General features: G+C 53.8%; 3 protein-coding genes across 3 annotated transcripts; 1 reads left to right on the forward strand and 2 right to left on the reverse strand.

Annotated features, from left to right (window-relative positions):
* Window positions 1–35: 35 nt before the first annotated feature.
* IPP1 (Inorganic pyrophosphatase) lies at window positions 36–1,362 on the reverse strand (the record flags this gene model as incomplete). Its single annotated transcript, XM_062907363.1, has 3 exons — window positions 36–288; window positions 353–696; window positions 772–1,362. 3 exons carry the CDS (start codon window positions 1,360–1,362, stop codon window positions 63–65), a joined length of 1,161 nt encoding a protein of 386 aa, XP_062770309.1. The 3' UTR covers window positions 36–62.
* A 614-nt stretch (window positions 1,363–1,976) lies between these two features.
* On the reverse strand, window positions 1,977–6,920 carry QC763_107840 (uncharacterized protein; the record flags this gene model as incomplete). The annotated part of the gene is made up of 4 exons (XM_062907364.1): window positions 6,761–6,920; window positions 3,632–6,726; window positions 2,978–3,559; window positions 1,977–2,921 (listed from the first exon to the last, which is right to left on the reverse strand). Exons 2-4 carry the CDS (start codon window positions 6,197–6,199, stop codon window positions 1,977–1,979), a joined length of 4,095 nt encoding a protein of 1,364 aa, XP_062770310.1. The 5' UTR covers window positions 6,200–6,726; window positions 6,761–6,920.
* Window positions 6,921–6,951: 31 nt separating this feature from the next.
* Window positions 6,952–12,804, forward strand: AGE1 (GTPase activating protein). The gene is made up of 6 exons (XM_062907365.1): window positions 6,952–8,432; window positions 8,536–8,669; window positions 8,737–9,123; window positions 9,180–9,246; window positions 9,306–10,659; window positions 10,714–12,804. The coding sequence occupies exons 1-6, from the start codon at window positions 8,369–8,371 to the stop codon at window positions 12,050–12,052; spliced, it is 3,345 nt and encodes a 1,114-aa protein (XP_062770311.1). The 5' UTR covers window positions 6,952–8,368; the 3' UTR covers window positions 12,053–12,804.
* Window positions 12,805–12,808: the final 4 nt, after the last annotated feature.

The raw sequence follows: 12,808 nt of genomic DNA on the forward strand, positions 1-12,808 counted from the left end.
TCTATATACCTTTCTCCAAAAGCCTTGTCAGGGTGTTGTTGTTAAAGCCTCGCCTCAGCAATTCAAGCAGAAGCACCGCTAATGAAGAACCACTTGTCAATGCTGGCGTCGATGGGAGCAGGGGGGAGCTCCTGGTTCTGGGGCAGGGGGGGGAGCTGGTCAGGGGAGACGCGGCTCTGGGAGTGGGCAACGGTGAGGTTGGTGGTGGCGATGCCACCGGCGGGGGCCTTGCCAGTGATGAGTTTCTCCCAGGCCTCGTTGCACTCGTGAACGACGTCCATGGCGTACCTTTGGCCCATTGTTAGCTCTCTACACCACCAAAAACAGCTTGACGGCCTAAATAAAAACCCACTTCTTGTTCTTGCACTCGCCAGTGAAAGCGAACTGGTTCTCGGGCTTTCCGTCAGGGATCTTGTAGATGCGGAACCACTCGTTAGTGGCCCGCAGAAGACCAGGGAGGTGGCGCTCGACATCCTCAACGTCGTTGAGCTTGGGAGCCAAGGGGTCGTTGACGTCAATGACAATGACCTTCCAGTCGGTCTCCTCCTCGTCCAAAAGAGCCATCACGCCGAGGACCTTGACCTGCTTGATCTGGCCGGTGTAGCCAACCAGCTCGCCGATCTCGCAGACGTCCAGCGGGTCGTTGTCACCCTTGGCCTTGGTCTCGGGATGGACAACGTTGGGGTCCTCCCAGGTCTGTTATATCACACTTCAGCATGTATATTCTCAGGCAGCCGTTGGGCCACAACAACAACAACAACCAAATCATACCTGAGGGAAGGCACCATAGTTCCAGAGGTACCCCTTGTGGGGGAAGCAGTTGCGAACAAATCTGAGCTTGCCCTTCTTGACGTCCTGTTTGATGGGGTTGAGCAGCTCGTCCTTGGAGATCTCCTGCTTGGCGTTGGTCCAGCGGGGGATCTCAACAATCATGTTGAGGATGGTCTTCTCGGCGTTGGCATAGAGGGGGATGTCGTGGAAGGGGGAGACGGGGACGCCATCCTTCTCGATGTACACGCGGTGCTCGAGGGTGTAGGGGGCGCCGACCTTGCGGATGGAGTAGGCCATTTTGTCGAACGGTTGACTGCTGGTGGACGTGGAGAGGTGTCGGGCAATCTGGGCTGTCCGCACAAGAGGTTGTTGCGAGAAGGAGGTCGAGGGATTTGAAGGAGGGGCTCCTCTCCCAGCGGTGGAGGTGGGGAGACTGTGTGACGACAGCGAGCGGGCCTGTGATTGGCTCGGGCGGGGTTGCAGCTGCTGGTGTGGCGGCATGTTTGTAAAAGCAGTTTTCGAGGTTGGGAATATTCTCGCTACTCGAGCGGGTGACTGCTGCGTTTGCCGCAGCCGTTGGAGGGCCAACATGTGCAGAGGAGAACAGTCTTTGTTAACGTCAATCGTCAATGGGTTTCGATAGCCTTGTTGGCCGAGGTTCGTAGCTCGTTCCCTCGTAGCCCTGTAGCTCGTCACTCAAAGTGCCTCCCAAGAATTCTTTTGCTTTCCCGCGTCTCAGTGCCTAACCCAGTTCCGATTGACCGACAAGTTGCGCCAACCCGGGAGCGGTATCGGCTGTGCAGCTCAGCTTCGGTAGCTCTCCCGACCTCTGGACGACTACCGGTGAGCTTAGCTTGATGTTGCTGAGGTGGAGCCAAGCAAAAAGATAACCCCGCCAGACCCCGTTGGGCTTGGCATGGAAGACCATGGTCACTTCCCCCTATTCAGCCCCTTTTTTGTCGAAAGTCATCAACAACATGCAAGGAAAATAGATATTATTCCAATAACAATTGATATACGCATCCAGGAAGAACAACTGAAACCCCTATCCCTGTTCCATCTCATCAACCCCTCTCATAAACACGCTGCCATTTCCATTCCTACTCCGAATTCCACCAAAAAACAGCCAGAAACACCCCTTGCATTGGAACAATCCCCAAAAGTAAAAGACACGCGTAATTATATCCACCCCATTTCTTTCCTCTTCATCGCTGCGGCAAATTATTCCTCCCATACAAGGCTCCTCCAAACGCTGGCCCATTATTCCACCCCTGGTGCACGCTCTGCCGCACAATATTCGCCGCCTGCTGCCTCGCCGCCATCCGCTCCTTTTGCCTCTGGCGCTCCTTGAGGTAGTTGACCGCCTCGGGCCTCATCCTCAGGATCCTCATGATCATATCATCGCTCGGATCCGCCTGCATCTCCTTCCGCTTCTCCTCTTTGGCTTTGCGCATCGTCCCCAGGTTGCGGCTCATCATGATACTCTTGCCGCGCCTGATCGTGCCCAAACTGCCAAAGCCTGCATTGGCCACACTGAGATGGTTTCCTCCCAGAGACGCCGGGGCCGAAAGACGATTCGGCAGGGCGGGGTGAGCTTGCTGCGCTTGGAGCTTAGCCCGCTCCATATTAGCCGCCACCATCCGCTCCGAAGTCCTGATCAGATTCTCTGTCGAGTCAAAGTAAAAGAAGTTGAGCGATGCCAGTTCGTGCCACTTAGGCGACTTGAGAACATCGGCCGGTACTCCCAATACTTCGCCCGTTTCGGGATCCCTGACGTTGAAAAAGTTGAACAGGAGTTCGAGCCATCTGTAGACGACGTCCATCTCGGTCTGAGTGAGGGGCTTTTGGTTCGAGGGCTTGTCCGACAGTGGAGGCACCAGCAGGTTCTCAATGGCAAGCAACACTTCCTTCCACAGTCGTGTCATGACCGCCATCATGGTGGCATCCGTCAGTGTTTGCTTCATGATGGCAAAGTTCTCGTCAAAGTAGGTGAAGAGCGGCTGGAGAGCATTTTCGATCTCAGCTGCCGTTACTGGTGGCGCGCTAGCTTGCTTCTTCTTCCAAAGACTGGCCATGGAAGCGGCAATTCCCTTGCTCAAGAGGTTCCGTAACGCTTCATGAGACAGCGAAGCGTTAATATGCATGGTAAGCTAGAGATTGTCAGCATCCTCTTTGATCTTAACCTGCTTCTCTAGGCTCGTCTTACCTTGCTCGTGACCTTCCGCACCATATCTCTCTCCGTCCTCTTCAGATGCCTAAACGCCTTCCCAAAGTGAAACTGGATATCATCACGCTCACCTTCCATCGTCACCCTAAACAAGATCCTCCCCTGGGTATCAAGATCCAGCCAGAACTCCCTCGGCAAGTAATCACCAAAGTGTACCGGGTCCAGCTTAAGCGACGTCCGGCCCACAAAGTCGTGCTCGCCAAACATGTCATGGTCCCAAATAGTGGCAATGACGTTCAGCGCCCCCGACACAGTGATGTCAACCGACTCGTCCCACCGCGGGTTCAGCGTCCGGGGAATCACCCTCGTCTTCGCCAGACGCTTCTGATACTCATCACAAAGCACCACATACGGATCACTAGTCCCGTTCGGGTCGCACGCCTTCAGGTCCTCACCCTCGACGATCTTAATCGTAAACACGTAGTGAGCCGGCCGCTTGACCATCTGCTTAGGACCGTCAACCTCATCCAGCACCTCCGCGCAGCGATCAACATTCATCAGCTTCTCCAGCTTATCGAGCGCCTGCATGGCATACTCGATATTGTTGAACTTGACAAAAGACTGCAAAGCAAAGACATCATTAGCAAACTCCCCCCATCAACAACCTTGATCGCAAAAGAGAAAAAAACTGACCTCGGGATAAAACTGAAAAGGCTCAACTCTCTCCTTCGTATTCCACGCCTCCTTCGCATACTGAAAAAACTTCTCCTGCGCCGTCCTCTCCCTGGCCGCCTCCTGCGCGCTCTGCCTATCCATCTCCCTCGCAAACTGCAGCTCAACAATCTCACAATACCTCCCAATCCCCGCCGCAAATGCCTTGGCCAAACTCGTCATAAACCTCGCCAAATGCACCTCATCGTTCCACCCCAGTTGATAAACCTGATCGACCGTCTGGTTAAACAGCGTAAAAGTGTCAATGATCGAATGACTGTGCCTCTCCTCATCAGTCGGGATATCCCCCTCATGTCTCACCCTAACCTTGAACTGATCCTGCTTGATAGCCGACTCGACAAACTGCGTCATCTTTTCCTCCGCATTCTGAATCCACCTCCACACAAACCCTTCCAGCAAGCTCTCAATGTGAAACGCAAAAGGCTTGTCAGGCAGCGACTCGAGATGAATCTTTCGGATCTCGACCAGCTCCTTGTACAAGTCGAACCCGTCCTGCAGGTCAATCTCGACGTTCTGCTGCTTCGCCATGTCCAGCACCCGCTTGATGATCTCGTGCGTGTCCTCCTCGAAACTGGGGAACGTGGTCTCGACGAGGACCTTGAACGGGCTGACGCCCATCACTTCCGGGTTCTTGCGGTACCGCTTCTTGATCTTCTCTGCCAGCCCGACCACGGCCTTTCCGAGGTTGACCACGTTGGCAAAGTCCCACTCTTGCTGGTTCCGAGGGATGTGCACATCCAAGAACCCCCTGTACGCATCACCCGCCGCTTCGCGCAGGCCGTTTTCGAGCTGTTGAGAAAACTCTGCCTCGTCCTCCGGCCGTTGGGAGAAGGCAGGATCGTTGTAGATGTGGTTCATGAGCAAGGCCATTACGACACCGACAGAGGGAGGTTTGGGGGCGTAGCACTGGCACAAGAGAGTGTAAAGCTCCCGCAGGAGGGCCTCGTGTAGATCTCGCAGTGCCTGTTGGTAGCCCGCAAAATCGACCATCGTCCACTTGCTGGACTCAATCTCACTGAGGCTCGAGGTAAACAGATAGATAGGAGGCACCTTCTTCGGCTCCGGTTGGGGTTCCTTGACAAAGTCCAGATAAGTGTACAGCTGCTCCGCAGTGATCTCCGTATCGAGAAACTTGCGAGTCGCAACCTCAATGAGAACCACATGGCGGGTGAATTGTGGAATCCGCCATCGAACCGCCAGTTCTACGAGAAGATCGTTGGATTCCTCGTTCAGCGGTGAGGAAGGATCCGCAGCGTGCATCTCATCGTAGGATAAAACATACTGAGTGATGATCTTGTAGACAGCACGGGGATCCTGCGGGATGAAAGTATAACTTGGCTCATCCACGCTCCGTATGCTGCTCGTATCCTCAAGCGAGAGCGACCCAAAGCTAAATGACGGGTCGAAGCCAGTAACAGGAGATCCGGGATCATTGTTGGACAGCATCCTCCCCAGGTCCGCATAGGCCTGATCTTCATACATGGACGTTGGACGCGCCGAGAGCACATTGTCGTTCCCAGCACCAGACCCTCCTTTCAAATCCGGTCGAACGCTCAAGAGCTCGGAAAAAATCTTTGCCAAATGGGGGCCTTCCTGCCGCCTCCATTCTTCAAAGGCCTCGTTCACATCGAAATCCGACTTCCGCAGCGTCCCCGCCATTCCTGCCGAGAGCCTGAATTGGTACCCCTTGAAATCCTTCAAAGCATTGTCCTCGGTCCAGCTCGACATATTCCTGTCAATGTCACTCTGTACCTGGGAATTGGTCACCCCGAATATCTTGGCAACCGTCTGGACCATCAACATGTCCTTGACCTCGTAGGTCAGCGGTATATCCTTTTCCACATACTTGTGCTCCTCCTGCCCAGTATCCAAATACAAGTTTTGGTCATTCGTCATCAGCTTCTTCTCCAGCGTATTCAGGCGTGCAATAAGGTCCGACTTCTCACTCCCCAGGTCCTTGAGGATACTGCTCAGCAACCTAATAAACATGGCCAGATGCCTGTCCACCATGTATTTCCAAGAATGATCATCCGGGGCCTTTCCACGCCCTTGGGCCTTGGTCGCGGCCGAGTAAAAGATCAGCACCAGAGGCTCAACTTTCCGATCCTTGTCAATCGACTTCTGAAAGTCCTTGGCGGTGAAGGCAGTGTACGCCTCCGCAAAGGTTCTCTTGACAGCAGCATCGCTGAAGCCGGGCAGCCTCTCGATCCCCTGCAGCACACCGGACATCCGTCTCTCCAGAAACTGGCGGAACGCGTGGGGGAGCTTGATAGAGGCCGACCCGGTCAAGTCCTTCATCAGCTCCGACATGCTCGAGGTATGCGCCCTCGGCGGCGGCTTCGGCGTGTTGACATATTCCTTTCTCTTCTTGCGCGGCTGGAGGAGGTAGTTCAAAAAGGCGATGCGCAGGGCGAAGGAGTACGCATCGTCGTAGCTGATTGTCGGCGCGCGGGCTCTCGACGGTGCTCGACCGAGGCTGCCAACCCGGCGGTTGGTTTGGGAGTACGAGGCTCGCGAGGCGTGCGACATGATGATGGGAACTCGTGGTAGCGAACGGGTTCACGTATATTCGGGGGGGTGAACGGCGGTGGCAGTCGGCTGATAAGTCAAGCCCGCCCCGGCATGGCGGTTTCGAAGCCCAACCAAAATGATAACTAAGTCTCGCCGCGATGAGTTTGCGGTACTGCAGAGAGTAGTCTGGCAATGTCCGGGGGCCCAAAAGTCAATCGCACGAGGGTTCGGTCCAGTATAGAAACGAGTATCGGCGCGTGCGGCAGACGGCGAGAACAAGTCGGGGTTTTTGTTGTTGCTCGTGTGGCCTGGCGTGTTGAAGTGAAGGGAGGTTGCTGTGTGGTTGGATTCAGAAACGTCATAGCCGCCCGCCCAAGCATGAGACGCCCCCTATAATAAAGGGAACCGCAGCAGAACTGGGGGTTGTTAGGTAGCTGGATTTGGGCCGTAGCTCCCACTAGCTGACCAGCATGTTGGGTGTTACCTAGGACCTAACACCCTGTCCTTGCTGGCATTAAATTCCCGTAATGGTGAGATATCCAATCCTACATGAATCACACTGAGTAGGTAGCCTGGAGCATACACAGCTTCTGCCAGCGGCAACTATTTTGCTTTGCTGTCAGCGCTACTGGGTTTTAACAAAGCTGTTCATCAGTCCTGCCAGCTGAAGCTTTAGTGTCAAAGTCAAACAGTTGTACCCCTCTTTTTTGCCTTCTTGGCGTTCGCTGCTAGCTTCCTCGCTGATCACTTGATATGTCAAGCAACTCTCCCTTGCAGACAAAGAGTTACAGATAGTCCCCGGACCTACGACATATGGAGGACCTGTATCTGGCTTGGAGTCTCTCCCAGCTCTTCGGCGGTTGTTCTAGACCAGGCCAGCTCGCGAGGCTGGAACCTCGTCTCTCTTTCATTAGCTCAAAATAGAGACCACCATCGGAAGAGGGCTGTGTGGCTCTCACGTGGCTGGCTTTGTCTGTCAAGCTCGTTGCCCCGCTTTTTAGCCTCTGTTCTCCAAGCCCGTCCCCTGGCTGTCAACCTGCAACTGCATCTTGGATGGATCAGATGCCAGTCAAAGGAGAACCCACTCTTTACGAAGTACCTCGAGGTGTGTTCTTTTCGTGAATTTCGAAGTGTCTCGCAGTTTTCATGGCTGGGAGATGGAAAACCGCCTGTTCTCATCAACGTATATATACGGCAGCTGAACACTACGACCTCACGAGCACTTCGTATTAAGTGCTATTATCATTATAGTGCGGGAGGGGCCTCTGGACCTCTGACATCATATGCAACTGTTCATCGGTGGTCTACGATCGGGGCCCGGTGGCCAAGGGCGCGGGTCAACCCAACGGCAACGCTGAAAATAATATGCCCCGTCTCGTGGTCCCGAAGAGGCACAGAAGTCTCACGTCTCAGCTTCCAGGGGCAACGTGTTCGTGCGACTCTGAACCGAAGCCCCTGCCAGTGAAGACTTGGTGGACGTGTGAAAGTCGTAACACGGACCATCACATGGCTTGGCGAGCAGATGACGTTCGTGAGGGTGATACACATATCCCGTAAGGGATCACCGAGAGACAGAGCAGGTGAAGTGGTGCCTGGTGTAGGCAGGCAAAGATACCGAGGCAGTATACCTAACCACTTTGGAGTTGAAATATGTAACGGGCCATGTCCCGTGTCTGGGCAAGTACCTGCAGCAACAACGACCCGGACAACCTTCTCCGTGTAAAAACCGCCTTTGTTTCCGATGGAAGAAATTGTCGAATCTCGAGGGGTAGCAAATCATATCTTTGTTTCTCTCTAAATGGTACCTGGGGGGGCACCAACCTAGTCCCGTGGGCCGTGGACTTAAGGTGGCCGTTGAGCTGGTAGGAAGTAGTTGGTCATACAGAGGGGCCGATCCGTACCTCCGGGGGTGTGCGGTTCCAGGTTGCAGGGTTTCAGAGACATCTCATGCTGCGTGCGCGGCGTCCCTTCCGACCCAGACCCCCAGACCCCAGTGAACTAGTGGAAGGCAACCCCGCCGCGCCGCTGAGAGCCGCTGCCGCCAAACTTCGTTTGGATTTCCATCCACCATTCCTGTCCTCGCAATACCTACCGGCCGACTGTTTCCCAGCTTCCTGTCGACACCGCAGCCCCTTTACACATTTCGCATGATTAGCGGCGCCCGCTCCCAGCACTCCCACCGTCACGATGGGCAACGTCAGCAGCTCTCCCGAAGAGGGCGCATCGCTCTATCTTAGAGACCAGAACAGATGTAGGTTCCTCTTGTCTTGCTTGACCAACAGCAGCCACGTTCGCCCCTGTCTTGCGCCAAACACCTGTGTAAACACTTCTTGCTAACTGCTTTCTCTTCTCAGTATCTATTTCTTCAGTCGTAATAACTAGCCCCAGAAAACGCACTTCAATAAACATAGTCCCGAATGCATATCCTGCGACCAGAATATCCGCAATGCGGCCGTCTGGCGACAATGGTCCTGTCGATTTTGTCCTGGTTCGCGCCCCTTTTCCATGATATAAGCTTGCCATTATGGACTTGGCTGACTTGGGTTTGCCTATAGGACCCAGAATCGATCAGCTCTGCAGCCGGTCCGGCCTTCTTGTTGAAGCTCAACAACGAAGACGACCTCGTCTTCACCTTCACCTTCGTCCTCCGCAGATCGCAGCAGCTCGTTCGAAGTCCCTCAGGAAGTGCTGATACCGTAGCTCCTGTCGATACAAATATCCAAGGGCTTACCTTTGTGTATGCTCCAACGGCCCGCGAAGTTGAGAACTTGGTTACTCGAGAATTCCACGCCGATCCAAACCTGCACAAGAACCCCAATGTCGAGCTTGTCGGAACATATTCAACAGAGGGAAGTCCCTCGGTAACATTTGACTGGACTTGGAAATGGAAGCCACCAAAGCACAACGAGGATAAAGGAGGCGGTTGGCGAAACTCATGCACTGTGCGTGCTCTCACAACGCTTTGCCATATTGGAGGGTGCTAACGAGGCTCCCCTAGTTTGTCGAGTACGACCAGCGCGCACACCGACTGGAACCCCTGGCTATATTTTCTTTCTATGTGGCCAGTAAGTCTTATGTTTTCGCGGTATCATATCTATCACGGGGCTGCGGCTTACATCTCCAGACACATCGCCTTACCTGAGCCAACCAAGCTCCCCAATACCACCCATTCTGCTGAGCGCTCCACCAAAGGTCCGCGTAGTGTCTTCACAATCGGTCGAAGCTCGAATCAGTCCAGTGCCGGAGCTCGAAGAGCTAGTCTCTCCACTCACCATATCTCATGAACCGTTGCCTGCGCCTTCTCCGGCACCAACCCAACAAAAGGAGCAAATCAAGGTCGACTGCCCACGCCCCGGTGAGGATATGTCAGTTTCCGATGATGGTCCCGTTTTCCGAGCAACCATGAAGGCTCTCGAGCAAAAGACAGGCAATATGCGATCACAGATGAAGCGTTTGATCAAGAAGGCCGAAAATGTCCATGCTGCGCAACTGGAGGCCAACGATGCATTTGCGGCTTTCATGGAAGCCTTGAAAGACGTGTCCTCAACCAACGCAAACGCCGTCAAGCCAGCCATTGAGCACTACTTTGACAAGATCGCCCGCGAGATTTTATCATATGAGCGGCAGAACACGGCGAATATACAAAGGATTGTCATTGAACCGATGAGCAAGTTATACCAGATCGACATCAAACAGGCCGAATCCAAGAAGCGGGATTTCGAAGAGGAAAGTAAAGACTTTTACGCCTATGTCAGCCGCTACCTCGGCCAGAGACACGATTCCGTCAAGGCGAAACAGAGCGACACCAAGTACCAGACCAAACGGAAGAATTTCGAACTAAAACGTTTTGACTATTCCTCGTTTATGCAGGATCTATCTGGCGGGCGCAAGGAACAGGAAATTCTTTCGCATCTTACCAAATATGCCGATGCCCAGGCCAGGTGCTTTCTCAACACTTCAAAGAAGATTGAAGACTTACTGCCACAGCTCGAAGCACTATCCACCGAAGTTTTGGAGGCGGATAAGGAGTATCAGTATCAGCGCCGGGAACGCGAGGAGAAGAGAAGACTGCTCGAGAAGAGCAATCTTAACTACAATGAACCAGACATTCAACCTCCGCTCACCTCGGCCGGGCCGCGAGAGGGGGGTGCTCCCAATGGAAACCCAGTCAATTCTGACTCTGAGCTTGGTCGTGCGAATAGTACCGGCTCCCAGCTCAAACCAGCCTCGTCAGGAAACATGGGTGCCTCTCCTGCGGACCTGACGAGGTCTCCTGGGAGCCTGACGCAACATGTCGTGGGTAGCCCCCAACAAAATGCTAAATTCAAGGGAATCCGCGACCTTGAGGAACGCGACCCTGGGCACATAGCGCAGCTTGAAAAGGAGACCTCCAACCGCAAAGAAGGCCTCCTGTGGGCCTTGAACAGGCCAGGTGGACATGTAGATCCACGAAATCTCAACAAGCAGGGCTGGCACAAGTACGTTGACCCACACTATCCCATCAATATTACAATACACTGACACTCTCCGAGATTCTGGATTGTCCTGGACCAAGGCAAGTTGTCCGAGTATAGCAACTGGAAACAGAGGCTTGACCTCCACATGGATCCGATCGATTTGCGTCTGGCATCAGTACGAGAGGCAAGGAATGCGGAACGCCGGTTCTGCTTCGAAGTCATCACGCCACATTTCAAGCGCGTTTATCAAGCAACATCTGAAGAAGATATGAATAGTTGGATCATGGCTATCAATAATGCATTACAGAGCGCTGTTGAAGGTCGCTCTTTTAAGGACAGACCGCCATCAACAGCCCCCGGCGACTCAAGCTTCAGTGGTATGGACTTTGGCTCGATGTTTGTTGGCAAAAGTCCGTCCCTCTCGCACGGCAACCATCACAACTCTGGGGGGATCCCAACCCGGCGCACGACTGTCGGCGCCCGCCCAGCGACGGCGCGCAGCAGCAGCTTTGAGGAACGGCCAGACAGGCTCCTCCAGCTACTCCGGGACAACGATCAGGGCAACTCGTGGTGTGCCGACTGTGGTTCGAGCAACAAGGTCGAATGGGTCTCGCTCAACCTGGCAATCATTGTTTGCATCGAGTGCAGCGGCATCCACCGGTCCCTCGGGACGCACATCAGCAAGATTCGATCCCTCACCCTCGACACCACCTCGTTCACGCCCGACATTATCGAGCTGCTGTTTCTTGTAGGCAACAGGGTGTCCAACATGGTGTTTGAAGCCAAGCTGGACCCTGCCATGAAACTCACCGCCCAGGCGACCCGTGAGCAAAGACTCAAGTTCATCACGTCAAAATACGTCGACAGGGCGTTTGTCGAGCCCATTTCCACCACGCTGTCACGCTTCGCCACGGCAGATGAGACGCTCTTGGCTGCGATCAAGAGGAACGAAATCCAGCAGGTCATTTACGCCCTTGCCCTCAAGGCTAACCCGAACGTCACGGACAAGTCCCGCGGCACGCACGCGGTGTATCTGGCGTTGGCGGCGGCTGACCCAGCGCCAATGTCGCCGCCTGTCACGCCTGGTCCGTCACCGACGGTGGACAAGCTTATCCCCTTCCCCATCGCGGAGCTGCTTGTGCAGAACGGGGCCGAGATTCCGGCGGAGATGCCCCAGATTCCGCTGAGCCATGCTGCGCAGGGGTATATTGAGCTGAAGAGGGGGAGGAAGGCGGCGATTGAGGCTTCGGGGGCAGGAGGGGCAGGAGGGGGGTCGTATGATGGGGTTGGTTCCTTGCCGGCGGGGTCGACGTTGAACGCGGGGGATAAGCTGCAAAGGGAGAGGGAGGCGAGGCTGCAGAAGAGGGTAAGCGCGGGGGGGAGATTGGCGAAGAGCCCGATCCCGGAACGATAGGGTGCCTGTGGGGTTGTGGTGATGCCTTTTTGGGGGATGGTGGGGAGGGAGAGGGAGAGGGAGAAGAAGGGGGTGAGTGAGTAGGGCAGAGGGGGGATATTGATTATTTCTTTTATGGGTTTATGATGTGATTGATTGGGACACATAGGGGCGGGGGTAGTTTGGAAAGTAGGGCGTTGAGAGGTAGTTTTTTTCTTTTTTACTTCTTGTGTTGTAATGGTCTTTTGAGTTGTTTTTTTTCTTCTTACAAAGCATGAGGTTTTTTTGTTGTTGTTAATGACTGGTATAGTATTGGGTGCTCTGGGTGGATGTTTGATATTGGGAGTAGGAGTGGGTTGGTGGGATGTGGTTGTAGGTAGTTTGAAAAGAGAGATAATGTTTTGTTATGAGTTTCTGATATTTGCTTTTATTTTCTTGCATTTATCATGGGTACCTACTATGAGTTATTTTGCGTTGATTACGGATGGAAGTGAAGATTGGGATATCTGGGTGGGGGGCTTGTTTACTGTTATGATTTTTGTAATGATGAGCGGGGCGGTATTTTGGCCTTTTTGTTTGTTGGAGGCATGCGCGTGTATCTATATATCCATCTAGCTGGCGAGCATAAGGAGGACTGAGGTTTTTGTTTTTTGGGTAAGGTAGTTGGTTGGGTTTGAAGAGGTTGAAGAACAGAGCACAGGAATCTGACATTCAACAACTTCGTTTGAACTACTCATACTTTCATTATATGCGTGTCCGTCATTGAAAACACCTCAA

The sequence above is a fragment of the Podospora pseudopauciseta genome, chromosome 1, assembly GCF_035222475.1.
Source record: "Podospora pseudopauciseta strain CBS 411.78 chromosome 1, whole genome shotgun sequence".
NCBI lineage: Eukaryota > Fungi > Ascomycota > Sordariomycetes > Sordariales > Podosporaceae > Podospora > Podospora pseudopauciseta.